The sequence below is a fragment of the Malaclemys terrapin genome, chromosome 6, assembly GCF_027887155.1.
Source record: "Malaclemys terrapin pileata isolate rMalTer1 chromosome 6, rMalTer1.hap1, whole genome shotgun sequence".
NCBI lineage: Eukaryota > Metazoa > Chordata > Testudines > Emydidae > Malaclemys > Malaclemys terrapin.
The window spans coordinates 133,275,692-133,303,581 of NC_071510.1; the positions used below are offsets into that span (position 1 = coordinate 133,275,692).

At 58.2% G+C, this 27,890-nt stretch overlaps 1 protein-coding gene across 1 annotated transcript in view; it reads right to left on the bottom strand.

Annotated features, from left to right (window-relative positions):
- The window catches only part of NPR2 (natriuretic peptide receptor 2), an 81,292-nt gene that overhangs the window by 5,567 nt on the left and 47,835 nt on the right, over nucleotides 1-27,890 (bottom strand). Inside the window, exons 4-14 of the mRNA XM_054031912.1 lie at nucleotides 27,573-27,708; nucleotides 27,139-27,233; nucleotides 26,691-26,823; nucleotides 26,152-26,236; nucleotides 24,447-24,567; nucleotides 12,824-12,898; nucleotides 12,561-12,638; nucleotides 11,915-12,019; nucleotides 8,250-8,321; nucleotides 7,609-7,768; nucleotides 226-381 (exon numbers count right to left, since the gene is read on the bottom strand). Of these exons, the coding sequence (XP_053887887.1) occupies nucleotides 226-381; nucleotides 7,609-7,768; nucleotides 8,250-8,321; nucleotides 11,915-12,019; nucleotides 12,561-12,638; nucleotides 12,824-12,898; nucleotides 24,447-24,567; nucleotides 26,152-26,236; nucleotides 26,691-26,823; nucleotides 27,139-27,233; nucleotides 27,573-27,708 (1,216 nt within the window). The remainder of the gene's footprint in view (nucleotides 1-225; nucleotides 382-7,608; nucleotides 7,769-8,249; nucleotides 8,322-11,914; nucleotides 12,020-12,560; nucleotides 12,639-12,823; nucleotides 12,899-24,446; nucleotides 24,568-26,151; nucleotides 26,237-26,690; nucleotides 26,824-27,138; nucleotides 27,234-27,572; nucleotides 27,709-27,890) is intronic.

Sequence of the window (27,890 nt, forward strand, 5' to 3'; positions counted from 1 at the left end):
CATCTCTAGGGACCCAACCCTGCCCCCCCTGCAGCATCTCACCTCGGGGTCCAGCTCCCTCTCCCCCCCGTCCCTAGGGCCCCAGCCCTGCCCCCCCTGCAGCATCTCACCTCGGGGTCCAGGCTCACGCTGCCCCGTCCCTAGGGCCCCAGCCCTGCCCCCCTGCACTCTGAGCTCTGGGGTCCAGGCCCCACCGCCCCGTCCCTAGGGCCCCAGCCCACTCACCCTTGGGGCTCAGGTCCATGCCCTCGATGTAGAAGGGCCCGTTGCGCAGGGCGATCTCCTGCAGGATGATGCTGAAGCTGTAGACATCCGCCTTCTGCATGCCCGGGGGGGGCAGGCGCCCCTGCTGCAGCAGCTCGGGGGCCGTCCACAGCTTCTCTGGGAGCAGCAAGGAGCACAGCCACATCTGAGCCGAGCCAACGCGCCCGACCTCCACCCGCCCAGAGAGAACCCAGCAGCCCAGAGCCCCCCAGCCTAGTGCAGGGGCCAGGCTGGGTGCTGCCGGGGGAGCAGGCTGTGGGGCAGCCCAGGCCTGAAGGACGACGCGGAGCTGCCCTCTCGGCCCTGGGCAGGTTGGAGAGCATAGGGGACCCCTTCTCCTCTGTGACGCTATTGACATGAACTGTGACTGTATAGATCATTGTTGCAGCCGCTGGTCTATATTTGCAGCAAATATTGTGCCAAGGTTGTCGTGGGAGGCGTCTATGGGAAGGTGATTTGCTGGTTATGATGATGCTGTCTGTATGGGTGTATCAATTTTGTATTTGAAGTTAGGAATATTGGCTCTGTACTTGTAGCTCAGATGTATTTGATTCCAAGTAGCCTCAGTGAAGCATTTGGTCAGCTTCTGGAGAAAGGACTATTCTCAGGACGTGCCCAACCAAGAAACACTGAACTGACAATGGACCTTGGGAGACGCCAATCCACATCTGAGCTTTCCTGGGAATGTTTAAGGCAGCATGTGACCAATGGCTGCCGCCTGCAAACTGAGTCGTGCCTGGACATGTGACTTGCCCATGTGACTCCAAACTCCATCTTGTTACTGTGATTTCCACAGTAAGAACGGAGGGGTGTCCTTCTGTGACGTTATTGATATAATCTGGGACCATATAGATCATTGTTGCAACCAAGGTCCTGTAGTGGCACCCAAATCTTGTATAAAGGGGGTCAAATGGGGTGTCTAGGACAAGGTTATGGTTTACTGGTTATGATTATGCTGTCTATATGTATGTATCAGTTTTGTAGTTGAAGTTATGAATATTGGCTCTATACTGTCTGTGTTTCAAACTTGTGCTATGCTGCTGGGTGACATCCCAGACAAGCTGGTGTTAGCTCTGCCTAGCCTGCTTGATGGCCCATTAAGGACCATCAGCTATACAATGGACCCATTGAGAGAAGGCAGCTACGCCTTGTACCTCAGCAAAGTATGCAGGGACTGGCCCATGTGACTCCAGACTCCATTTTGCTGTAATTTTCCACAGTAAGAACAAAGAGGTGTTCTTACACCTGGAAAAGACTATATAAGGCTGATGCCTCATCTCCATCTTGTCTTCAATCCTGCTTCATACCTCTGGAGGAACTTTGCTACAAGCTGAAGCTTTGAACAAAGGACTGAGGACCCATCCCAGCGGGGGATGTATTCCAGAGACTTGATTTGAACCTGCAGTTTATTCCATCGCTGTTGCAAACCTGAACCAAGAACTGTGCCATTACTGTATGTAATTGATTCCATTTAACCAATTCTAACTCTCATCTCTATCTTTTTCCTCTTATGAATAAACCTTTAGATTTTAGATTCTAAAGGATTGGCAACAGCGTGATTTGTGGGTAAGACCTGATTTGTATATTGACCTGGGTCTGGGGCTTGGTCCTTTGGGATCAGGAGAACCTTTTTCTTTTACTGGGGTATTGGTTTTCATAACCATTTGTCCCCATAACGAGTGGCACTGGTGGGAGTGCTGGGAAACTGGAGTGTCTAAGGAGATTGCTTGTGAGACTTGCGGTTAGCCAGTGGGGTGAGACCGAAGTTCTCCTAGTCTGGCTGGTTTGGTTTGCCTTAGAGGTGAAAAAACCCCAGCCTTGGGCTGTAACTGCCCTGTTTAAGCAATTTGTCCTGAGTTGGCACTCTCAGTTGGGTTCCGCCAGAACCGCATTGTCACAGTGGCGTAGTCGTGCTTGGATCCACAGAACCAGGTCAATTAAGCTTTGGGTCAGAACCCCACGCTGTCCAAATTTGAATTTTGGGATTGAGAGTTTGGTTGGTTAAAGAAGAGTTGCAATGGGTGAGCAAAGAGCATATGAGGGCCTTGACAAAAAAGCCCTGAAAGATTTGTGTTCAGAAAAGGGGATAAGCTTTAGAAAGAAAGCTACAAATCAAGAACTGAGAGATCTGTTAATGGCCAGTGATCAGAAGGCAGAGGCAATTGAAAAGCAAAAGGCAGCAAGTAAACTGCAACTTGAGCATGAACAAAGACTGGCAGAAATTCGATTGCAGGAACTAGAAGCTGAGGCAAAGGTGCAAAGATTTCAGCTCCAAGTCAAAAAAGCAAGGGAAGAAAAGCAGAAATTGTATCCTCTTGAAAGTCCAGTTTATAACAATGTTGGTATGTTGTATAACTCTGAGCAGTTGTCTGGGTGTAACCAAATGTACCCCAATTCTGCCACCTTTTATGTAAATGCTTTTACTGTGTGTTCAGTAAAGAGTGGCTCCATAACTTGTGCCAATGCTCTGTATGGGAGTGGTAATGAAAAATTCACAGAGAATGTAAAAATCAATGGTAAAAGCTGTTTAGGGCAAATGATGGCTTCTAACATCACTCTGGTTAAAGCAGATCTTGTCAAAGAGGAAGATTATTTACCAAATCAGAGTGTGAATGTTGTAGTCTTCTGTGAGTTTACTGTAAGCGTGCCTTTAGCCAGAATCCACCTTGAATGGAATGGTGCTAAGCATGAAGTTATTGCCTAAGGATCTTTTGATTGGGGAAAATGTTAAAGCTTTGTTCAGTCCAGGTAGTCAGTCACAGGACAGGAATAATCTTAAACCTGTGTCTATTGTGGGCAATGATTTGCCTGGGGAGGGTTGCTCCAAAGGTTTGTCTGAGAGGAGCCATTTGTCTGTAAATGAAGTTTCTGAATGTCGGTCTAGTGTCTCAGAAGTGAATCTGGAGTTAAATCAAGAGCAGCAAAATCTTATTGGGCAGGAAAATGTTTCTCTGGAGCAGATTAAAGTGGATGGTCAGGTGGAAGCCCTAACTGAGGAAGGAAAGGGTGGATTTTGGATGGGTGATGCATTGGTGGCTAGTACAGCTTGCAAAAGTGAACCTGAAAAGGGTAACTGTGATTTGCTGGCAGTGGCTCAGTGTAGTAAGAAGAGCAGTTTATCTGTTGGGAGTGGCAAGGTGCCTGGTAAGGAAGCTGCCCCACTCTCCCAGTCTTTGTCTGTAATCAGCCCGGTGTGCTGGGACAAAGGAGAGGAAGGCAGGAAAAGTTTGGAGGAGCCTGGGCAGCCTTGTGAGCTGATGGCTTTGTCTAGTCAGCAGTTTGGGAAGGCAGGGATAGTGGAAGATGAATGTCCCTATACCTTACCTGTTTCCTGTGTGGAGAATAGTGACAGTGAAGGAAATGTGCCTGTATCTGTCAGGGGTATTGACTTGCCTATGGAGGAAGCTACCTCAGTCTCCAAGCAGTTGTCTGTGAACGGCCCTGTGTGCTGGGACGAGGGAAATGAAATCCCGAGCTGTGTGTCTGGTAAAAAAGAAGGTGTCTCCAGCTCGTCTTTGTCTGTGGAGCAGACAGAAGGTGCCTTTCGGCCTGGGATGGTTGAGAATAGTGCAGTTGTCTCAGAGTTGGTTCTGAATTCAACTAAAGCCCAGGAAGGGAATGGTCCTAAGTCTGTGTCTGCTGGGGAGGATGGCACTGTAACTAAGTTGCATCCAGTTAGTGTTTTAGCAAAATCCCAGAGACCAGACAATTCTGGTGCTTATATTTTGCCTATTGCTAGTGTGTTGTTGGTAGAGGGTGTAGCAACTCTGTCTAATCAGGGTAATACCCTAGCCAGGGCACAAAGAGAGCATGAAGGTGATTTGGTTGTGTTATCTACTGATGGTGTGGAAACTTGTAGCAAGAAGGAAAGGATTCCTGAACTTGTGTGTGGCAAAGGGAAGGAAAATGTTTCTAACCTTTTATCTAGGAAGTCTATGGGTTTGCCTGAAAGGGGATTGTGTAAAAATCTGTCTGATGGGCCAAAGGTGATCCTGGATGTAAGTAAGACCCGGAAAAAGTCTGTCGTTTCTCAGGAAAGTGTTCCTTTAGAGCAGGCCCTAGATGAAGAGGGTAAGGGCAAAATTTCTGTGAGGGGTGATTTGCTGCTTAGAAAAGCTCCTGGGAAAAAAAATCCTCATGGTAATCTGTGCAAGCAGTTCCCTGCAACTGAAGGATGTGAGAGTGATTTAATCAAGGAAGTTTCAGTTCCTAACAGCCAGAAATGTTCTGTTGTGAATGGATCCACTGACTTTCCTTTCGAAAGATCCAGTGTGGGTAGCTTTGAGAAGGTCTTAAATGGAGTAAGAGCTGTTAAGAAAGTTAAGCAGCCCTATAACCAAGTGGCTGTGTGTGGCCAGCTTGTTGGGAAGACAATGGTGTTGGGACAGGAATGTCTTCATGCTAATTATGTGAGTGAGCAGTCTGTGCTTCAGGGTCTGAAGACAGATTCGGTTAATGGGGTGTCAAAGCAGAACAGTTTTATGGCTAAATGCTTGAGGATGCAGGGGAGAGCAAGCAAACTCTCACCCTCAGACTCTTTGGATTTGTGTGGTATCTCTTTAAGACAGAGTCCAGCCTTGGAAATGATAGCAGTTAAGGATATGAAAACTGGTGGACTGGCTTCTGTCTGTGGTAATGCAAATTACTTGTCTGGCTGGGAGGGGAAGGACTTGCTAATAGCTGTTAGCACAGAGAGCCCACCCCATCAGCCAGTGAATTCTGTTAAGCAAGAAAAATCAGGGTGTGATCCTGCAGGACAAGGAGGAAAGAGAAAACTGAATTTGGCAAAGGAAAGCCACAGGTTAACCCTAAAATGCCCAAACTCCAATGGTATTGAGCCAAAGGTGTGGCATGACAACCATGATTGTAGATGGACACTTGAAATGGATTTGTTGTTAATGCTAATGGTAATTTTGTAACTAATGTGTTGCTATTACCAAGAACTGTAAGAATGTACAATGTTCCTAATCTGTTGGAAAATCCCTTGAACATGTTAAAAGAAATACATGAGAACACACGTTCTGTTAAAAGGTCTTGCTATACTAATGTTTCACAGTTGATGCCTGTAAACAGTATTGGAACATTTCACAGGAGAAAAGACATTCCAGACCTAATGTGCCGTATGAGAAGGGAAACTAAGGCACACTACCATATTGCCTTCATGGCTAAATGCCAAGATTTCTGTACTATAAACATCATTAATATCTGCATTTATTTGATGTTAATTGGGTTCCAAACATTTGCCCGAGCTTGTATGGATAAAGTAGCTGTTTTCTTTAGCTCTTGGCAAGATCACATGAGACATACAGGGACGATGCTGCCAAAGCAGATCCAATCCACTATTGTTCTAACCAAGTTTTACCTTGAGTTTGTAAAGAGGTTCAATCATGTTGTTGAACACAATTTTGATAAACCATTTCTGTTGTTCTTTAGCCAGCTAAGCCATAGTGCCCATTAAGGACCATCAGCTATACAATGGATCCATTGAGAGAAGGCAGATACGCCTTGTACCTCAGCAAAGTATGCAGGGACTGGCCCATGTGACTCCAGACTCCATTTTGCTGTAATTTTCCACAGTAAGAACAAAGAGGTGTTCTTACACCTGGAAAAGACTATATAAGGCTGATGCCTCATCTCCATCTGGTCTTCAATCCTGCTTCTTACCTCTGGAGGGACTTTGCTACAAGCTGAAGCTTTGAACAAAGGACTGAGGACCCATCCCAGCGGGGGATGTATTCCAGAGACTTGATTTGAACCTGCAGTTTATTCCATCGCTGCTGCAAGCCTGATCCAAGAACTTTGCCATTACTGTATGTAATTGATTCCATTTAACCAATTCTAACTCTCATCTCTATCTTTTTCCTCTTATGAATAAACCTTTAGATTTTAGATTCTAAAGGATTGGCAACAGCGTGATTTGTGGGTAAGATCTGACTTGTATATTGACCTGGGTCTGGGGCTTGGTCCTTTGGGATCAGGAGAACCTTTTTCTTTTACTGGGGTATTGGTTTTCATAACCATTTGTCCCCATAACGAGTGGCACTGGTGGGAGTGCTGGGAAACTGGAGTGTCTAAGGAGATTGCTTGTGAGACTTGCGGTTAGCCAGTGGGGTGAGACCAAAGTCGGCCTAGTCTGGCTGGTTTGGTTTGCCTTAGAGGTGAAAAAACCCCAGCCTTGGGCTGTAACTGCCCTATTTGAGCAATTTGTCCTGAGTTGGCACTCTCAGTTGGGTTCCGCCAGAACCGCATTGTCACACCTTCCATGGGCAGAGGATATAAAAGGCCCTAGAAACTCCTCCATCTTGTCTTCAATCCTGCTTCTGACCTCTGGAGGGACCTTGCTACAAACTGAAGCTCTGAACAAAGGACTGAATGCAGTGGCGTAGCCAGCTTTTAAGAGGAGGGGGCGCAAAGATAAAAAAGGCGCCCCCCCTTGGCTCCTCCTCTGGCCACGCCCCCTTGACTCCTCCTCCGGCCGCACTGACCCTCCCCCTCCATGGCTCCTCCGGCCCTGCCGTGCCAGTCCGTGGCCCACGCTCTCGCTCCTCCGGCCGCCATGCTGTGTCCCCCCCCCCCTCTGGCTGCGCCCGCCGCCCCCCATGGCTCCTCTGGCCGCGCTGCGGGTCTCCAGCCTGCGCCCCCCCTCGCTCCTCCGGCTGCTTTTGGAAAGGCCGGGGAAGTGGCTGCTTCCCCTGCACCCCGCTAGCTACGCTAGTGACTGAATGACCCATCCCAGCGGGGGATGTGTTCCAGAGACTTGATTTGAACCTGCAGTTTATTCTATCACTGCTACAAGCCTGAACCAAGAACTTTGCCATTACTGTCTGTAATTGATCCCATTTAACCAATTCTAGCTCTCATCTCTATCTTTTCCCTTTTATGAATAAACCTTTAGATTTTAGATTCTAAAGGTTTGGCAACAGCGTGATTTGTGGGCAAGATCTGACTTGTATATTGACCTGGGTCTGGGGCTTGGCCCTTTGGGATCAGGAGAACCTTTTTCTTGTACTGGGGTATTGGTTTTTATAACCATTTGTCCCCATAACGTGTGGCACTGGTGGTAATACTGGGAAACTGGAGTGTCTAAGGAGATTGCTTGTGAGACTTGTGGTTAGCCCGAAGTCCTCTCAGTCTGGCTGGTTTGGTGCCTTAGAGGTGGAGAAACCCCAGCCTTGGGCTGTGACTGCCCTGCTCTGAGCAATTTGTCCTCAATTGATACTCTCAGTTGTGTCCCGCCAGAGGTCACATCGTTACATGCTGCTGGCAGGGAAGGAAGCGGGGCTCCTGGGGAGGAGGGGGAGGATGGAGAGCAGGTGCACTCCGGGGGGATGGGGGGGCACTCACTGGCATACAGCGCGTGGCTGTCCTCAGCATCGCAGCTGGAGCGGAAGCTGGCCAGCCCGTAGTCCGTGATCTTCAGCACGAAGCGGCTGTCCACCACGCAGTTGGAGGACTTGAGGCTGCCGTGGTGCCCAATGATGCTGTTGTGCAGAAAGGCCATTCCCTGTGCCAGACAGACGCTGCTGAGATGTCGCCCGTCGGGACCCCTGGGGCTTCCAGACCAGGAGACAGCCCCGACCTACCCCCCAGCCAGAACCTGGGGGCACCCCATCGGGGCAGAAACTCTACCCCCTACGGCCCAGGGGGCACAAGAGCTGGCATGACCCAGCCACGGCTACCCAGGGGTCACCAGCAGGGACTAGTCCCACCCTGGCTAGCGGGCTGGTGCCACGGGGCTCCACACTCCCTGAGGCACCAAGAGCAGGGACAGGTGGTTCCCTGGCACCTTCCCTAGTGTGGGGTGGGGCCTAACAGGGTCCCCCCAGCACCGACACCACAGCCCAGCGCAGGGAGCGATGCCTGCAGGGCCGGTGATGCTGTCTGGCCACAGAGCTCCCTCACCCCAGCGCTGCCCCCCCATTGCTAGCAGGGCCCCAGACCCGCAGGTCCAGGGCAGAGAGGAGCCCTGCCCCACGCACTCCTACCTTCACAATGTCGTTGATGAGCGAGTAGCGGAACATCCAGTCCAGGTTGATGCTGTCGTTCTCCAGGATGTCCTGGGAGGAGCCGGAGAGGGAAGTGTGTCAGGTGTGGGCTCCGGGCACTCCAGCCAAGCCACCCCCAGCTTGGCCCTCTCCATTGGGCAGGTGGGCCACACCCCATGGGACACTCCAGCCACCAGCACCATGACTCCCCCTCGTGGCCCCATGCCAAGGCCCTCAGCCCCTGGACACAGCAACCTCCGCGCTGAGAGACGGCGCTGCATGGGGTTTCTCTTTCATAGATTCACAGAGCGCCAGGTCAGAAGGGGCCATTAGATCATCTAGTCTGAACTGCCACAGAGCACAGGCCGTTCCAGTTCCCTGCATACCCCTGTACAGAGCCCACCGACTGTGTTTGGCAAAGCATCTCCCGGAAAGGCTCCTGGGTGTGCAGGACCCGAGACGGAGAAACGCCAGGGCCCTTGGCAGTCTGATCCAGTGGTCAGCCACCCTCACTGATGCTGTATTTCCAAGCTGAATGTATCTGGCTTCAGCCTTCGGTGCCCAGGGTTTGCTGCCTGGGAAGGTCCTTACACGCTGTCAGCAAGTCGCTGCTCAGTCTTCCCTTTGCCATGAAGCAGGGAGGTGATTTTACCTCTCTGCAGCACTGGGGAGCCCGATACCAGATACTGCGTCCAGTTCTGGGGTCCACATCTTGAGCCAGATCTTGGCGAGGGGGCAGAAAAGAGCCACAACAATGATTCGAGGGCTGCAGAAAATGCCTGACAGTGAGAGACAAAGAGCTCAGTCCAAACGCTGGCGAGTGCGCGATCAGCGTGTAAACGCCTTCACAGACGGAAAATCCTGGGCACCGAAGGGCTCCCAATCTAGCAGGGAAAGGCAGAACCACCACTGATGGCTGGATGTTAAAGCCAGACAAATTTCAGTTGGAAACACGGCTGCTGAAGCATGGGAACTGACTGCCATGGGCAGTGGTGGACTCTCCATCCCTTCGTGTCCACAGATCAGCCCCGGAGGCCTTCCTGGAAGATGCTTTAGTCAAACCCAAGTTCTGGGGCTCAGTCCCAGGGTAACTGGGGGGATTTCGCTGGCCTGTGCTCTGCAGGGGGTCACTGGCAGACTAGCCATTTAAACTCGACGAGTACAGGAATGTTCTTCACGTTGTACATTCTCATTCACATCGTTTGCCAGCAATACCTAGTTCGCCTGGGGCAGGGAAGGGAAGGGAAGGGGTGGGGGCAGAGCAGGGGCCATGGGGAAGGGGCAGGGCTGGGGTGGAGCAGGGGCGGGGTGGGGCGGAGCAAGGGCGAGAAGAGGCAGGCATGGGGCAGGGAAGGGGTGGGGGCAGAGCAGGGGCCATGGGGAAGGGGCAGGGCTGGGGTGGAGCAGGGGCGGGGTGGGGCGGAGCAAGGGCGAGAAGAGGCAGGCATGGGGCAGGGAAGGGAAGGGGCGGAGCTGGGGCCATGGGGAAGAGGCGGGGCAGGGGCTGGAGCAGGGGCGGGGTGGGGCGGAGCAAGGGCGAGAAGAGGCAGGCATGGGGCAGGGAAGGGAAGGGGCGGAGCTGGGGCCATGGGGAAGAGGCAGGGCTGGGGTGGAGCAGGGGCGGGGTGGGGCGGAGCAAGGGCGAGAAGAGGCAGGCATGGGGCAGGGAAGGGAAGGGGCAGAGCAGGGGCCATGGGGAAGAGGCAGGGCTGGGGTGGAGCAGGGGCGGGGTGGGGCGGAGCAAGGGCGAGAAGAGGCAGGCATGGGGCAGGGAAGGGAAGGGGCGGAGCTGGGGCCATGGGGAAGAGGCGGGGCAGGGGCTGGAGCAGGGGCGGGGTGGGGCGGAGCAAGGGCGAGAAGAGGCAGGCATGGGGCAGGGAAGGGAAGGGGCGGAGCTGGGGCCATGGGGAAGAGGCGGGGCAGGGGCTGGAGCAGGGGCGGGCTGGGGCGGAGCAAGGGCGAGAAGAGGCAGGCATGGGGCAGGGAAGGGAAGGGGCGGAGCTGGGGCCATGGGGAAGAGGCGGGGCAGGGGCTGGAGCAGGGGCGGGCTGGGGCGGAGCAAGGGCGAGAAGAGGCAGGCATGGGGCAGGGAAGGGAAGGGGCGGAGCTGGGGCCATGGGGAAGAGGCGGGGCTGGGGTGGAGCAGGGGCGGGGTGGGGCGGAGCAAGGGCGAGAAGAGGCAGGCATGGGGCAGGGAAGGGAAGGGGCGGAGCTGGGGCCATGGGGAAGGGGCGGGGCAGGGGCTGGAGCAGGGGCGGGGTGGGGCGGAGCAAGGGCGAGAAGAGGCAGGCATGGGGCAGGGAAGGGAAGGGGCGGAGCTGGGGCCATGGGGAAGAGGCGGGGCAGGGGCTGGAGCAGGGGCGGGGTGGGGCGGAGCAAGGGCGAGAAGAGGCAGGCATGGGGCAGGGAAGGGAAGGGGCGGAGCTGGGGCCATGGGGAAGAGGCGGGGCAGGGGCTGGAGCAGGGGCGGGGTGGGGCGGAGCAAGGGCGAGAAGAGGCAGGCATGGGGCAGGGAAGGGAAGGGGCGGAGCTGGGGCCATGGGGAAGAGGCGGGGCAGGGGTGGAGCAGGGGCGGGGTGGGGCGGAGCAAGGGCGAGAAGAGGCAGGCATGGGGCAGGGAAGGGAAGGGGCGGAGCTGGGGCCATGGGGAAGAGGCAGGGCTGGGGTGGAGCAGGGGCGGGGTGGGGCGGAGCAAGGGCGAGAAGAGGCAGGCATGGGGCAGGGAAGGGAAGGGGCGGAGCTGGGGCCATGGGGAAGAGGCAGGGCTGGGGTGGAGCAGGGGCGGGGTGGGGCGGAGCAAGGGCGAGGAGAGGCAGGCATGGGGCAGGGAAGGGAAGGGGCGGAGCTGGGGCCATGGGGAAGGGGCGGGGCAGGGGCTGGAGCAGGGGCGGGGTGGGGCGGAGCAAGGGCGAGAAGAGGCAGGCATGGGGCAGGGAAGGGAAGGGGCGGAGCTGGGGCCATGGGGAAGAGGCGGGGCAGGGGCTGGAGCAGCACGCAGCTGCGCAGGGCACTAGGAAATGTGGTGCCCCAAATCTCCTGGTGCCCTACGCAGCTGCGTGCTTTGTGTATGGGTAAGGACGGCCCTGACGGGCTCTTCACCAGAGTTTCCCTCTTGCACAGTTGTGGGATCGTTTTTGGCCAGCCAATAAACTCTGCTTTCAAAATTCCCACTTTTCATTCCCACTTTTCTGTCTAAATTTTTCCTCCCAATAAATTTTACTCATAATTTTCCTCTGGGTTGGGGGAAGCCCTTCTGAAGCAGCAAGTTCTGATCTCACTGTCCTCCGCTTGCTCGCACTGAAAGTGGTCAGATGTCAATCACTGGTCCCTGGGCAACCACCAGCCTCCACACCAGGGATGAATTCATCTGCACCCGTGCTGCGTGTAACACCTTTCGTCTTAGAAAAGCCTCATCTATAATGTCTAGAAACTGCTGATCTTGTACCACGGGCGGCAGGAGACCTCCCGACTGACGTCACCCACAACAATGCAATTTTCCTTCTGCACGTTGCAGAGAGGTGCCTAAGGAGTTCGTCTTGCTCTCTTGTTGGGCCAGTGCCCTGTAACAGACCCCGCCAGCCCCTTTCCTGGGCTCTGTCGGCCGCCGCAGCCTCTCCAGGGGTCACCGCCCAGCAGCAAGCCGGCGGCACGCCCAGCCCCCTCACCTGCAGGCTGCCCCGCGGGCAGTACTCCGTCACGATGCAGACGTTGGGCGGGTCGATGCAGGCGCCGATGAACCTGGTCAGGTGGTTGAACTGGATGTCCCTCATCTAGGGCCGGAAACAGAAGCAGGGACCCATCAGAGCCGTGGCTGGGTAACCCCGCACCACCCAGGCTGGGAGGGGATGGGGCCGGTCTGGGTGTCCAGCGACCAGCGCAGTCGCTGCAAAGCCCTAGGCCGCAGGCACTCTGGAATCAAAGCCTCGCGACATGCTTGACGCTACCACAGCGACGGCCGTTCCTGGACCTCGGCTCAGGCCCTGAGAGCCAGAGTCAGGCTGGATGATAAAATGGGGCTTGTGGAGTCCTGGGCGGAGCAGGGAGGTGGGTGCATCTGCACGTGTGCGTTGCTGCCTGTGTGCCCCCCCATGGACACACGTGTCCCTGACATGTCTCTGGCACCTGGCACCACGTGAGACCCACCAGGCTCCACAAGGCACCTGGTTGTGAGCTGAGCATGGCCAGGGCTCTGAACCACTCCACACTCAGCCAGTGCTGGGGCAAGCTGGGAACCCCCCCAGCGTCGCTTCACTCCTGCCCCAGCACAGACCCCTGGACCCCCCATCGCCTGCCCAGCTCCCCAGTACATACGTGTTTGAGTTCGAAGAGCACCTGCCTCGTCAGCTCGATCCGCTTCTTATTCACATGCTTGATAGCCACCACGTTCCCCTGGGGGCCAGGGACAGGGACAGGGTCAGCGCCGCACGGGCGGGAAGTCAATGCAAGGGGACGGGGCAGGCGCGGATGCCTTTTGAATACCACGTTCCCCTGGGGGGTAGGGACAGGGACAGGGTCAGCGCCACACGGGGGGGCTCAATGCAAGGGGACGGGGCAGGCGAACGCCAGGGACTCACCTTGAAGTGGCCAGTGTTGGCGAAGATCTGGTACTTGCCGTGGGCCGTCATCAGGGAGCCGTAGCTGGAGCCGCGCTGGAAGGGAACAAGGCAATTAGGAGAGCGTGGTAGGGAGAGTGGGGGGCAGGGTGTGGCCTGGGGGGCGCTCTAGGCCAGGGGCTGGCGTGGTGGGGACCTCGAGGTGATGGGTGAGTTAGAAGAGCTACGTGGGGATGGCTGGGGAGGCGACAGGGGATAGTGCATAGAAAGGTTCTGTGGGGGATGACTGAGGGAGTGTATAGGGCATGGCACAAAGGGTAGGGCTCTACGGGGGGGCCGAGGCATAGGGGCTCTATAGGGAAGAAGCCGAGGCGTATGGGCTCTATAGGGAAGAAGCCGAGGCGTACGGGCTCTATAGGGAAGAAGCCGAGGCGTATGGGCTCTATAGGGAAGAAGCCGAGGCGTACGGGCTCTATAGGGAAGAAGCCGAGGCGTACGGGCTCTATCGGGGAGAGGTCGAGGCGTAGGGGCTCTATTGGGGAGGATGTGACGAGCAGGGAGCAGGGCGGATTTGACCTGGGAATGGAGCCTGGGAGTTACATGGAGCTACCTGAGCTGTAACCTGAGCCAGGAGGGGGTTGGGGGAAGTGACACCTTCTGCCCCGGAGAGGCACAAAGGAGAGGAGGAGCAGAGGGGAGGAGGGAGAGAGCTGCTGGAGAGGTTTGGGGAGTTTTTCAGTTTTGGGCTGGGAGGTGCAATGCAGGGAACCCCAAGCTGGGGTCTAAGCTCCCTGCACTCCCCACGAGGACTTGATTGAGGGGTCCTGGTTGTATCTACGAGCTCTGCTGTAGACTGTGTTCCTGTTACCCAACAAACCTTCCGCTTTACTGGCTGGCTGAGAGTCACGGTGAATCGCAGGAAGCCGGGGGTACAGGGCCCTGAGTCCCCCACACTCCGTGACACCTGGTGGCAGTGGTGGGATCTACTGCACCCCGTGGACGACGCTTCCTGCAGTAAGTGACTGGGGAGCAGTAAAACGAAGGGGGATTGACGGGGACCAGGCGTGCTGAAGAGTCAGAGAGAGACGGTTATTACCCCTGGGAGTGTGTGACCAGCGAGAAGGACTTTTGCAGTAACAGGGTCCCCCGGGGGATCGCAGCGAGCGGTCCCGGGGCGGAGGAGTCTGCAGCTCGACCCTGGCAGAGAGGGGGTGACCTGAAGAAGGGCTGGCACACTAGGGGCCTCCCTGGAACGGTGGAAAGCGGAGAGCACAGGCCGGCGAGTGGCCAGCAGGAGGATGGATGCTAAACGCCTTAAGAGTGACTTGGTGGAGCTGTGCAGGCAGAGGGGGCTGTGCATTGGGAGGTCCACCAAAGAACAGCTCATTGCCCAGCTGGAGGAGAGGGATCGCTTGGATGAACCGAGCCCTGTCCCTGAGGGAAGCCGCCCGGCGGATGCAGCGTGGGCCCCGGGGCCTGACGTGGCTCGGAGGGGTGAGACTGTTGCCGAGGACATCCCGAGACCCTGTCTACTGTGCCTCGGGGAGGGGTTGGGAGAAGCCCAGCGAATACCGAGGGCACCCCGACCCCGGCAGCCAGCAGGGGATTGTCCCGGTGGAGCTCCCTGTCCCGGGAGCGGATGCGGCTGGAATGTGACAGGGAGCTGAGACGGGAAGAGCTTGAGTTAAGGCAGCAAGAACTGAAGCAGAAGCGGGAAGAGAAGGAGAAACAACGTCAGCATGAGCGGGACCAACGTCAGCATGAGCTGGAACTGGCCAGGCTGAGGAGCAGTGGGGCCCCGGCTGCGGTGAGCGAGGGGGGACCCAAGACTGCAAAGAGCTTTGATCAGTGCTTCCTGGCCCAGCGTAAGGAGGGGGAGGACATGGATACCTTCCTGACGGCCTTTGAGAATACCTGCGAGCTGCTCCAGGTTGACCCTGCAGACAGGCTCTAGTTTCTCACCCCCTTACTGGACTCCACAGCCAGGGAGGTGTACAGCCGACTGAAAGGGGCGGAGACAGGGGACTACGAACTGTTCAAAAAGGCCCTGCTCCGCGAGTTTGGGCTGACCCCTGAGATGTACCGGAAAAGGTTCCGGAGTCAGCGTAAAACCCGTGAGGTCACATACCTACAACTGGCCAACCGGGCGCAGGGGTATGCCCGCAAGTGGACAGCTGGGGCCCGAACTAAAGAAGACCTGCTTGACCTATTCGTACTGGAGCACGTGTATGAGCAGTGCCCATCCAACCTGAGGTGATGGTTGATGGACCAAAAGCCAGAGAACCCGCAGCACGCAGGCCAGCTGGCCGACGAGTTTGTGAACAGTCAGGCAGGGGATAACAGGGAGGAGTCCCAAAGGAACAGGCCCGCCACAACACAGAGAGAGTGTGACCCTGGGACCTCCCCGCAGGGAAATATGGAGAACCCCCACCAAAGGGGAACATCCAGCGTCAGGGCCATCCGACCCGCTCGAGGGCACCCACGGGACATGGGCTGCTATCACTGTGGCCAAAGGGGCCACATATGGGCCCAGTGCCCCAGGCTCAGGGACAGACTGAGCAGACCGAACCCACAGAGGGTTAACTGGGTAGAGACCCAGCCGGGCGAGAGGCAGCATTTCCAGGCAAGGGGGGCTGGCAGAGTACCACCTGCTAAGGAGGGAGGAGAGCTCCAGGCCAGCTCCTCTGGGGGGCTGGATGCTCCAGACTCAGGGTTTTTGGTTTATACGGTAGGCGCGGGGCTGTCCCTCCAGAGAGAGTACCTTGTTCCCCTGGAGGTGGATGGGAGGAAGGTCAATGGATACTGGGATACGGGCGCAGAGGTGATGCTGGCCCGGCCCGAGGTGGTGGCTCCAGATCAGGTGGTGCCCAACACCTACCTGACCCTGACGGGGTGGGTGGGACCCCAGTCAAAGTGCCCATGGAGAGGGTGCACCTGAAGTGGGGGGCCAAGGAGGGCCCCAAGGACGTGGGGGTATACCCGTATTTGCCCACTGAGGTGTTGATGGGGGGGACCTGGAGGACTGGCCAAGCAACCCCCGGGGTGCCCTGGTCGTGACCCATAGCCAGAGCCGGCGAGGGGCACTGTGTCCTGACCTTGGGGAGGGTGCCTTGCCCGAGGCACACGACCCTAACCCGGTGGGGAAGGAACGCCCAAGGACACAGCTCACGGGGGCTGCGGCCTCAGACCCAGCCAGCGAGAGAGAGCAAGTGCCCATCCCTTCCGCAGCTGCTGAGTTCCAGGGCGAGTTGCAGACAGATCCCTCCTTGCGGAAGATAAGGGACCTGGCCGACCTCAGTGCGGTACAGACCATGGGGAGAGGTGGCCGGAAAAGGTTCTGTGACGTTATTGACATAAACTGGGACCATATAGATCATTGTTGCAACCAAGGTCCTGTAGTGGCACCCAAATCTTGTATAAAGTGGGTCAAATGGGGTGTCTAGGACAAGGTTATGGTTTACTGGTTATGATTATGCTGTCTATATGTGTGTATCAATTTTGTAGTTGAAGTTATGAATATTGGCTCTATACTGTCTGTATGGCAAACTTATGCTATGCTTCTGGGTGACATCCCAGACAAGCTGAGATTAGCTCTGCCTAGCCTGCTTGATGGCCCATTAAGGACCATCAGCTATACAATGGACCCATTGAGAGAATGCAGATACGCCTTGTACCTCAGCAAAGTATGCAGGGACTGGCCCATGTGACTCCAGACTCCATTTTGCTGTAATTTTCCACAGTAAGAACAAAGAGGTGTTCTTACACCTGGAAAAGACTATATAAGGCTGATGCCTCATCTCCATCTTGTCTTCAATCCTGCTTCTTACCTCTGAAGAAACTTTGCTACAAGCTGAAGCTTTGAACAAAGGACTGAGGACCCATCCCAGCGTGGGATGTATTCCAGAGACTTGATTTGAACCTGCAGTTTATTCCATCGCTGCTCCAAGCCTGAACCAAGAACTTTGCCATTACTGTATGTAATTGATTCCATTTAACCAATTCTAGCTCTCATCTCTATCTTTTTCCTTTTATGAATAAACCTTTAGATTTTAGATTCTAAAGGATTGGCAACAGCGTGATTTGTGGGTAGAATCTGATTTGTATATTGACCTGGGTCTGGGGCTTGGTCCTTTGGGATCAGGAGAACCTTTTTCTTTTACTGGGGTATTGGTTTTCATAACCATTTGTCCCCATAACGAGTGGCACTGGTGGTAATACTGGGAAACTGGAGTGTCTAGGAGATTGCTTGTGAGACTTGCGGTTAGCCAGTGGGATGAGACCGAAGTCTTAGTCTGGCTGGTTTGGTTGGCCTTAGAGGTGGAAAAACCCCAGCCTTGGGCTGTAACTGCCCTATTTTAGCAATTTGTCCTGAGTTGGCACTCTCAGTTGGGTTCCGCCAGAACCGCATTGTCACAGGTTCCTATGGGAGAAGGGGTTCCTGTACCGAGAGTGGGCTCCCCCAGGGAAAATGGAGTCGTGGGGGATGAGGAGGCAGCTGGTGGTTCCCCAGAAGTTTCACCACAAGCTACTGTACCTGGCCCATGACATCCCTCTCGCAGGGCACCAGGGAATCCGGCACACCAGGCAGAGGCTGCTACAGAACTTTTACTGGCCCGGGGTCTTCACCAACGTCCGGCAGTACTGCCGATCCTGTGACCCCTGCCAGAGGGTGGGGAAGGCCCAGGACAAGGGGAAAGCAGCGTTGAGGCCTTTGCCCATCATAGAGGAGCCTTTCCAGAAGGTGGCCATGGACACAGTGTGACCTCTCAGCAAGACAACCCGGTCGGGGAAGAAATACATTCTGGTGGTGGTAGATTTCACCACCTGCTACCCCGAGGCAGTGCCCTTATCGTCCATCGAAGCAGACACTGTGGCAGATGCGCTGCTGACCATTTTCAGCCAACTGCGGTTTCCCAAGGAATTCTTAACAGACCAAGGGTCCAACTTCATGTCGGCCCTACTCCGGTGCTTGTGGGAGAGATGTGGGGTCCGGCACAACTGGGCCTCAGCATATCACCCCCAATCCAATGGGCTGGTGGAGAGGTTCAACAGGACACTAAAGATGATGCTAAAAACATTTATGAACCAGCACCCGCAGGACTGGGACAAGTACTTACCTCACCTGCTGTTCGCGTACAGGGAAGTGCCCCAGGAGTCTACCGGGTTTTCGCCTTTCGAACTGCTATATGGAAGGCGGGTAAGGGGGCCCCTGAACCTGATGAGAGACGAATGGGAGGGGAAGGCCACTCCTGACGGAGAGTCGGTGGTGGAGTATGTCCTGACCTTCCGGGAAAGACTTGCTGAACTCATGGGTCTGGGCAGGGAGAATCTGGCCTGAGCCCAGAGGAAGCAGAAGGTCTGGTATGACCGCACGGTGCAGGCCCGCGCCTTCACCACCGGGAATCAGGTGATGGTCCTCATCCCCATGAGGAAGAACAAACTCCAGGCCGCATGGGAAGGGCCCTTCAAGATTGTCAAGCAACTAACTGAGGTAAACTATGTGGTGGAGCTGTCGAACCGGGCGCACCACTGCCGGGTGTACCATGTGAATATGATGAAGCCATATTATGACAGGGGGAATGTGCTGTTGGTTGTGTGTGGGCACTGGGAGGAGCAGGGAGATGAACCTTTAGTAGATCTATTCCCTGGGACGAGAGCTGGCTTCCCCCTGGAAGCAATTCCCCTCTCTGATCGGCTAACCCCTGCCCAGCGAGCTGAGATCGGAGGGGTGCTGCATCTGTACCAGCAGCTGTTTTCCAACCAGCCTGGACGCACTAATCTGACTGTCCACCGGGTGCAGACAGGATCGCACCCGCCTATAAAATGCTCCCCCTTCCGAGCCACAGGGAAAACTGCTCAGGACCTGGAAAGAGAGGTCAATGACATGCTGGCTTTGGGGGTGATCCAGCCGTCTGCCAGCCCTTGGGCCTCGCCGGTGGTGCTGGTCCCCAAAAAGGACGGGTCGATCCGGTTCTGTGTGGACTATCGGAAGCTCAATGCCATCACTGTAGCCGATGCCTATCCCATGCCCAGGCCTGACGAGCTCCTAGACAAGCTGGGAAGCGCTCGGTACCTTACCACCATGGATCTTACAAAGGGCTATTGGCAAGTGCCGCTGGATGCAGATGCCAGGCTGAAATCGGCCTTTACCACCCCTCTGGGGCTCTATGAGTTCCTGACCCTGCCCTTCGGCCTCAAGGGAGCGCCGGCCACCTTCCAGCGCCTGGTGGATCAGCTACTGAGGGGGATGGAGAGTTTTGCCGGGGCGTATATCGATGACATCTGTGTCTTTAGCCAGACCTGGGAGGACCATGTGTCCCAGGTTAGACAAGTGCTGGACCGACTCCAGGAGGCTGGGCTGACCGTAAAACCGGAGAAGTGCAAGGTGGGGATGGCTGAGGTATCCTACCTAGGTCACCGGGTGGGGAGCGGCTGCCTAAAGCCGGAACCAGCCAAAGTGGAGGTGATCAGAGACTGGCCTGCCCCCCAAACCAAAAAGCAGGTCCAAGCCTTTATTGGGATGGCAGGGTACTGTCGAAGGTTTGTGCCCCACTTTAGCTCCATAGCCGCCCCCATCACTGAGCTGTGCAAGAAGGGGAAGCCAGACAAGGTGGTCTGGACCGAGGAGTGCCAGGAGGCTCTCCGGGCGCTGAAGGAGGCTCTGGTCAGTGGCCCAGTTCTGGCAAACCCAGACTTTGACAAGCCCTTTATGGTGTTCACCGACGCCTCAGACACGGGACTGGGGGGCGGTGTTAATGCAGGATGATGAAAAGGGGGAGAGACACCCCATCGTGTACCTGAGCAAGAAGTTGCTACCCCGGGAGCAGAACTACGCGGCCATCGAGAAGGAATGCCTGGCCATGGTGTGGGCCCTCAAGAAACTAGAGCCATATCTCTTTGGGCGTCACTTCACCGTGCACACCGACCACTCTCCCCTGACCTGGCTGCACCAGATGAAAGGAGCCAACGCCAAGCTCCTGAGGGGGAGCCTGCTCCTGCAGGATTATGACATGGACGTGGTCCATGTGAAGGGAAGTGACAACCTGATAGCGGACGCGTTGTCCCGGAGAGGGGGCCCTGAACTTCCCCACATCCCTGGTTCGAGTGACCCTGCTCAATTCAGTCTCCAAGGGGAGAGATGTGACGGAGCAGGGAGTGGGGCAGATTGACCTGGGAATGGAGCCTGGGAGTTACATGGAGCTACCTGAGCTGTAACCTGAGCCAGGAGGGGGGGTGGGGGAAGTGACACCTTCTGCCCCGGAGAGGAACAAAGGAGAGGAGGAGCAGAGGGGAGGGGAGAGAGCTGCTGGAGGGATTTGGGAGTTTTCAGTTTTGGGCTGGGAGGTGCAATGCAGGGAACCCCAAGCTGGGGTCTAAGCCTGCACTCCCCAAGAGGACTTGATTGAGGGGTCCTGGTTGTATCTACAAGCTCTGCTGTAGACTGTGGTCCTGTTATCCAATAAACCTTCCGCTTTACTGGCTGGCTGAGAGTCACGGTGAATCGCAGGAAGCCCGGGGTACAGGGCCCTGAGTCCCCCACACTCCGTGACAGAGGGGCCGAGGCGTAGGGGCTCTATAGCGAAGAAGCCGAGATGTACGGGCTCTATCGGGGAGGGAGTCACGGAGTGTGTGGGGGGGGACACAGGGCCCAGCACCCCCGGCTTCCTGTGATTCACCATGACTCTCAGCCAGTCAGTAAAGCAGAAAATTTATTTAGACGACAGGAACACAGTCCAAGACAGGTCTTGCAGGCACAGACAACAGGACCCCCCTCAGTTAGGTCCATCTTGGGGGTCCCAGGGCACCACAGCCCCCTTGGGAGGTCAGAGCCTCGTCTGCTTCCCAGCCATTCCACCAGCCAGCTCTGAAACTCTCCCCCCACCCTTTGTTCAGCAAAGGTGTCACCTGGCCTCTAACCCCTTCCTGGGTTTTCACATTACCTGCTCAGGTATCTTTCCTCAGCCAGTCTCCCATCCCACCACACAGAACATCCTAGCCACACTCCCCTGCCTTCCCAGCCAACACTCCCCACTCAGCATTCAAAGACCACATTAAGAACAGTCTCAGTTTGTCATATCTCTCCCCCCTTCGAGACCGAACTGAATGGGGTCACTTCAGCCAGTGACCTGGGGAAGTTCGAACCTACCCACATTCCCATGGATGCCCCCGCATCCCTCCCATTCCTTGGTGAGAATTACACCAGGCCCTTCCAGTTTCACACCCACCCCCCTTAGGTCGGGGGTGCTCGATGACACTCGTAGTTCGCATGTGGGAAGGTTTATGTGGCCTGTGCCCTTTTCCCACCCCAATACCCCTGGGGTTCCAACTGGGCTGTGGTCTTCTCCCAGCGCTCCAGTCTGGAGGTCTGAGCTTCGGGCTCTCTTGGTTCAGAACCCCCCTTTTAACCTTGGCCACCCTCTGGAAAGGCTCCTCTATGCTGGGCAAGGGTCCTAAAGCTGTTTTCCCCTTGTCCCAGGCCTTCTTCCCCCTCTGACAGGGGTCACAGGATCCACAGTACTGTCGGACAGTAACAAAGACCCCAGGCCAGTAAAAGCTCCGTAGCAGCCTCTGCTGGGTACGCCAGGTTCCCTGGTGCCCTGAGAGGAGAATGTCATGGGCACGGTACAGCAGCTGGCGGCGATACTTCTGGGGTACCGCCAGCTGCCTCCTGATCCCCCTTGACTCCATTTTCCCTGGGGGAGCCCATTCTCGGTACAGGAACCCCTTCTCCCACAGGAACCTTTTCCGTCCACCTCGTCCCATGGTCTGTACCGCATTGAGGTCGGCCAGGTCCCTTATCTTCTGCAAGGAGGGATCTTTCTGCACCTCGGCCTGGAACTCAGCAGCTGAGACAGGGATGGCCACCTGCTCTCTCTCGCCGGCTGGGTCTGAAGCCGCAGCCTCCCTGAGCCGTGTCCCTGGGCGTTCCCTCCCCACCAGGTTAGGGTCCTGTGCCTCGGGCAAGGCACCCTCCCCAAGGTCAGGGCGCCGTGCCCCTCGCCAGCTCTGACTGCAGGTCATGACCAGTGCACCCTGGGGGTTGCTTGGCCAGTCCTCCAGGTCCCCCCCATCAACACCTCAGTGGGCAAATACAGGGGTACCCCCACGTCCTTGGGGCCCTCCTTGGCCTCCACTTCAGGTGTACCCTCGCCACAGGCACTTTGACTGGGGTCCCGTCCACCCCCATCAGGGTCAGGTAGGTGTTGGGCACCACCCGATGAGGGGCCACCATCTCGGGCCGGGCCAGCGTGACCTCAGCGACCATATCCCAGTATCCATTGACCTTCCTCCCATCCACCTCCAGGGGAACAAGGTACTCTCTCCGGAGAGACAGCCCTGTGCTCACCGTGTAAACCAAAACTCCTGAGTCTGGAGCATCCGGCCCCCCAGAGGAGCTGGCCTGGAGCTCTCCTCCCTCCTTAGCAGGTGGTACGCGGCCAGCCCCCCTTCCCTGGGAATGCTGCCCCTCGTCCGGCTAGGTCTCTACCCAGTCAACCCTCTGTGGGTTCAGCCTGCTCAGTCTCTCCCTGAGCCTGGGGCATTGGGTCAATATGTGGCCCCTTTGGCCACAGTGATAGCAGCCCATGTCCCATGGGTCCCCTCGAGCGGGTCGGATGGCCCTGACGCTGGATGTTCCCCTTTGGTGGGGGTTCTCCATATTTCCTCGCTGTGAGGTCCCATGGTGACTCTCTCTCTGCGTTGTGGCGGGCCTGTTCCTTTGGGACTCCTCCCTGTTATCCCCTGCCCGACTGTTCACAAACTCGTCGGCCAGCTGGCCTGCGTGCTGCGGGTTCTCTGGCTTCTGGTCCATCAACCATCGCCTCAGGTCGGATGGGCACTGCTCATACACGTGCTCCAGTACGAATAGGTCAAGCAGGTCGTCTTTAGTTTGGGCCCCAGCTGTCCACTTGCGGGCATACCCCTGCGCCCGGTTGGCTAGTTGTAGGTATGTGACCTCACAGGTTTTACGCTGACGCCGGAACCTTTTCCGGTACATCTCAGGGGTCAGCCCAAACTCGCGGAGCAGGGCCTTTTTGAACAGTTCGTAGTCCCCCGTCTCTGCCCCTTTCAGTCGGCTGTACACCTCCCTGGCTGTGGGGTCCAGTGAGGGGATGAGAAACTGGAGCCTGTGTGCAGGTCAACCCGGTGCAGCTCGCAGGTATTCTCAAAGGCCGTCAGGAAAGTATCCATGTCCTCCCCCTCCTTACGCTGGGCCAGGAAGCACTTATCAAAGCTCTTTGCAGTCTTGGGTCCCCCCTCGCTCACTGCAGCCGGGGCCCCACATGAGCTCCTCAGCCTGGCCAGTTCCAGCTCATGCTGATGCTGTTTCTCCTTCTCTTCCCGCTTCTCCTTCAGTTCTTGCTGCCTTAACTCGAGCTCGAGCTCTTTCAGTCTCAGCTCCCTGTCACATTCCAGTCGCATCCGCTCCCGGGACGGGGAGCTCCGCCGGGACGATCCCCTGCTGGCTGCCGGGGTCAGGGTGCCCTCGGTATTCGCTGGGCTTCCCACAACCCCTCCCCTAGGTATAGGTAGGCAGGGTCTCGGGATGTCCTCGGCAGCAGTCTGACCCCTCCCAGCCATGTCAGGCCCCGGGGTCCACGCTGCATCCGCCGGGCGGCTTCCCTCAGGGACAGGGCTCGGTTCATCCAAGCGATCCCTCTCCTCCAGCTGGGCAGTGAGCTGTTCTTTGGTGGACCTCCCAATGCGCAGCCCCCTCTGCTTGCACAGCTCCACCAGGTCGCTCTTAAGGCGTTTAGCATCCATCCTCCTGCTGGCCACTCGCCGGCCTGTGCTCTCCGCTTTCCACCGTTCCAGGGAGGCCCCTAGTGTGCCAGCCCTTCTTCAGGTCACCCCCTCTCTGCCAGGGTCGAGCTGCAGACTCCTCCAACCTGGGACCGCTCGCTGCGATCCCCCCGGGGGACCCTGTTACTGCAACAGTCCCTCTCTCTGGTCACACACTCCCAGGGGTTAATTGCCCCCTGAACCGTCTCTCTCTGACTCTTCAGCCCACCTGGTCCCTGTCGATCCCCCTTCATTTTACTGTTCCCCCGTCACTTTCTGCAGGAAGCGCCGTCCATGGGGTGCAGTAGATCCCACCGCTGCCACCAGTTGTCACGGAGTGTGCGGGGACAAAGGGCCCGGCACACCCGGCTTCCTGCTATTCACCATGACTCTCAGCCAGCCAGTAAAGCAGAAGGTTTATTTAGACGACAGGAACACAGTCCAAGACAGGTCTTGCAGGCACAGAGAACAGGACTCCCTCCGTTAGGTCCATCTTGGGGGTCCCAGGGCACCACAGCCCCCTTGGAAGATCAGAGATCCGTCTACTTCCCAGCCATTCCACCAGCCAGCTCTGAAACTCTCCCCCCACCCTTTGTTCAGTTTCCCGGGCCGAGGTGTCACCTGGCCTCTAACCCCTTCCTGGGGTCTCACGTTACATGCTCAGGTATTCTCCGTCGGCCAGTCTCCCATCCCCCAATGCAGACCATCCTAGCCACACTCCCCTGCCTTCCCAGCCAACACTCCCCACTCAGCATTCAAAGACCACATTAAGACCAGTCCCAGTTCGTCACAGAGGGGCCGAGGCGTACGGGCGCAACGATGGCTCTGGAGGCGTGGGGCGTACGGGGATGGGCGTTCTCACCAGCGACAGGGTGAGACGGCTGCCTGCCCCCTTGTAGTAGCGCTCGGCGTTCCCAAACTGCAGCTCATCCCAGCGGATCCGCCACAGCATACTGGCCAGCTCTTTCTCCAGCATCAGCTTCCTGGGAAGCACAGGGTGTCAGGGGAGCCCCCGGATCCCCAGGGGCACCGTGCTCACAGGTGACACCTCTGGAGTGTCCCAGAGAGTCCAGCCTCAGGGCCTGTCTCCACCAACGTCTGCCCGGGGTGGAGTCAGACCCTACTGCCACGCAGCCCGCCCCACGTCTGCTCTCAGAGTCCAGTCACGCTGGGTGTGAGATTCACCAGGCATGTGCAGTGGGCTATGCTGTGTGTGTGCAGCACACGCGTGCAGTGGAGCACAAGCATGTGCACATATGAGATGGGGTGGGGGCCTGTGACCATTAGCCACAGCACCGGGGTGTCTGAGGAAATGGGGCGCTGTCCCCTGGGAGCTGCATCCTCCGGAACCTGCTGTGGGATCCCTGGGGGGGACCCAGTCCCCCTGCGCCGGACGTGGCACTCAGTGCAGAGTAGGTGGGAGCAGGGGGCCAGCACACACTCCCCAGGGTGGTGCACGTGGCAGGCTCGCTGCTGGAGGGGCCCCGGAAAGCCCTGGCCGCAGCCTCCCAGGCCCTGCCCCAGTGCTGTGACGCCAGCCAATGCCTTCGGATACTGCGGGGCGGGGGGGCAGGCCGGCCGGCAGCTCAGATCCCGCGCCGGGGGTGCCAGGCTAATGGTTTCCCAGTTGACACCACGGAGCAGGATGGTGCCATGGGGCTGAGCTCCCCGGGAGGCTCCGGGGTTTATACAGCTCTGAGCAGAGTGATTCCCAGAGGAACCCAGCTGCCGGAGGTGGGCCTGGTGCTCTGGAATGTGGGGGTGGCTCCAGGCTGGGCAGCGTGGGGCTGGAGCCGGCCGGGTGGAAGACCCAGAGCTGCCCTCCGAAGGGCGGCTGGTATCGAGGGATCTGGCTGTGCTGTGTACGACTCCCTCCCCGCTGGGGCTGCCTGGGCTGTGATCACAGGGTGGGATATTCGCCCAGGAGCCCCCAGGACACGACGTCTCTGCCGGGGTGGCCACCAGCCAGGCCCTGCACCTTGGCGCTCTGTGGATGGGACTGGCTGGGCCAGGCATAGAGCACCCGGCGCATTGGCAGAGCCGCCCCCCACTCCCAGCCAGCCCCCCCTTCTGGGGGCTCCACTCTACAGGCCCCTCTGCCTTTGGCTTCTGCTGGGGGGCTGCTGGGTGCCAGTGGGGAGGGGGCTGCTGAGGATTCACCTCACCCACCCTGCACACGCACCCGGCAGTGCACATGCACTGGCTGTGATCCGACCCGGGTGGGGCACCAGACTCCCTTGGTGTTCCCGGCAGCAGAGCCCCAGGCCAGGCCCCGGGAGCAGGGTCCAGACTGGGAAGCAGGGTGCCAGGCCGGGGCCCTGGGAGCAGGGTGCTGTGGGCGGGGCCCCGGGAACAGGGAGCCGTGGGCGGGGCCCCAGGAGCAGGGAGCCCTGGGCGGGGCCCCAGGTGCCGTGGGCGGGACCCCGGGAGCAGGGAGCCGTTGGCGGGGCCCCGGGAGCAGGGTGCCGTGGGCGGGGCCCCGGGAGCAGGGAGCCGTGGGCGGGGCCCCGGGAGCAGGGAGCGGGGCCCCGGGAGCAGGGTGCCAGGACTGGGCACGGCCGTCTCACCTGAAAATCAGGAAGCTGGAGATTCCAAACATGACGAGGGTGAGGCCGGTGCCCAGCGCCACGATGGCCAGCGTGGAGAGTGGGGCTGGAGAGACGAGCGGAGAGCTGGTTAGCGGGGGCAGGGCTCCCCAAACAGCCCCCAGGCCCTGTCCAGCTCCCCGTCGAATGCTCTGCCCTTCCCTTGGGGCACCCAGCATGTGCTGCCCGGCCCAGCCGGGCCCCAACCCCAGCCCTGAGGGCAGCAGCCAGAGACCTGGCAGAGCTCCCCATGCCCAGAGATTGGGGCCGGGGGCTCAGGAGGTCGGGCAGCCCCAGGTCTGGCAGGGGAGCAGGCGTCCTGCAGCCCCAAGGCTCCTGGCTTAGCTGGGCATTTTCCTGCATATGGGGCAGGTGCCTTCCAGTCCAGACGCTGCTGGGACAGGGGGATCCAGGGCCCCCCGACCACCCCAGGGCAGGCGAATGGGAGGCAGGGATGCTGGGAGCTCAGAAGACAGGCCCAGCAGGATGCAGACTGCCCAGGGGCTCCCCATCACACCCACTTTTATCACAGGAGGGGTCATCCACATCGAAGACGCAGGGAGGGTTGTCGAGGGGGGGCGCCCCCTTCACCCAGCGAATGGGCCTCCCCAGCCAGTTCAGTTTCTTCTCCGCCCCGGCGTAGTGCCCTGCCACCTGCACGGAGAGAGGGCACAGCTGGGCCACAGCGACCCCTCCCCAGCCAGACCACCAGCCTCTCCCCCAGGCTCAGACCAGCAGACACCCCCCACCCCTCTATGCACCCCCTTCCTTGACGAGCAGCCCCCCAACAGCCCAGAGCCTCCCCCTCCCCCCACACATCCCTGTGTCCCCCTGACTCCTGCCGGGGGCACTGACCCTGCTGCATCTCCCTCCCCAAAGGCCACGGCAGGCTCCTGCCCTGGGAGGTGGCTCAGCAGCTGGGACAGTCCTGTGCACTCTGCAGCCCCCCTGCCTCGGGGCCACACCCACCTCGTATTCCCCGCTCTCGGGGTCGCCCATCGCCCACAGACTGAAGTCCGTGTCCCGGTCGTTGTTGCCGTCCATGCTCACCAGTCCGGTGACCCCTGGAAGGGAGGGGCAGGGGTGAGCGCCCTGGGGCTGGGGAGGCAGAGGGAGGGTGTGGGGGTGTTGGGGTGCGGGGGTCCCCTCCTGACCAGTGAGCACTCGGCACCAGCTTCTCTCCCGTACACCAACGAGCAGCAGCTGGGCCTGCTTCCCCCGCACACACACCCGGCAACTTGTGTGCCAGGCCGGGCGCTGAGCCCGAGCGCACCCAGCGGGGCCAGCCCAGGCCACGGCTGCCCTGGCAAAGCGTTGCTGGGATCGTGCGGGGGACGCAGCCCGTGCCAGCCAGAGCGCCTGGGCTGGTATCTCCTCCCCCCACAGGCTCCCCAGGCCGGTACCCTGGAACTTCCGGTCCCGCATCTTGTGCACGATGCGGGTGCCGTCCTTCTTGGAGCCGCCCTCGGCCAGCGTCTCGTTCAGCGCCATGGCGTAGAGCAGCACACCGTCGTAGAAGCAGCCGGCCACCAGGTTCATCTGCCCAGGGAGAAAGACATCAGAGCCCTGCGCCCGTCCTGGTGCCTGAACCGGAGACAGCCCCGCACCCAGCACGGCCCCCAGCCCTGATCCCCGACACGGCCCATACACCCCCCCCATACCTCCTCCACGGTGCCCTGCACCGGAGACAGCCCCACACCCACCACAGCGCCAATCCCCAG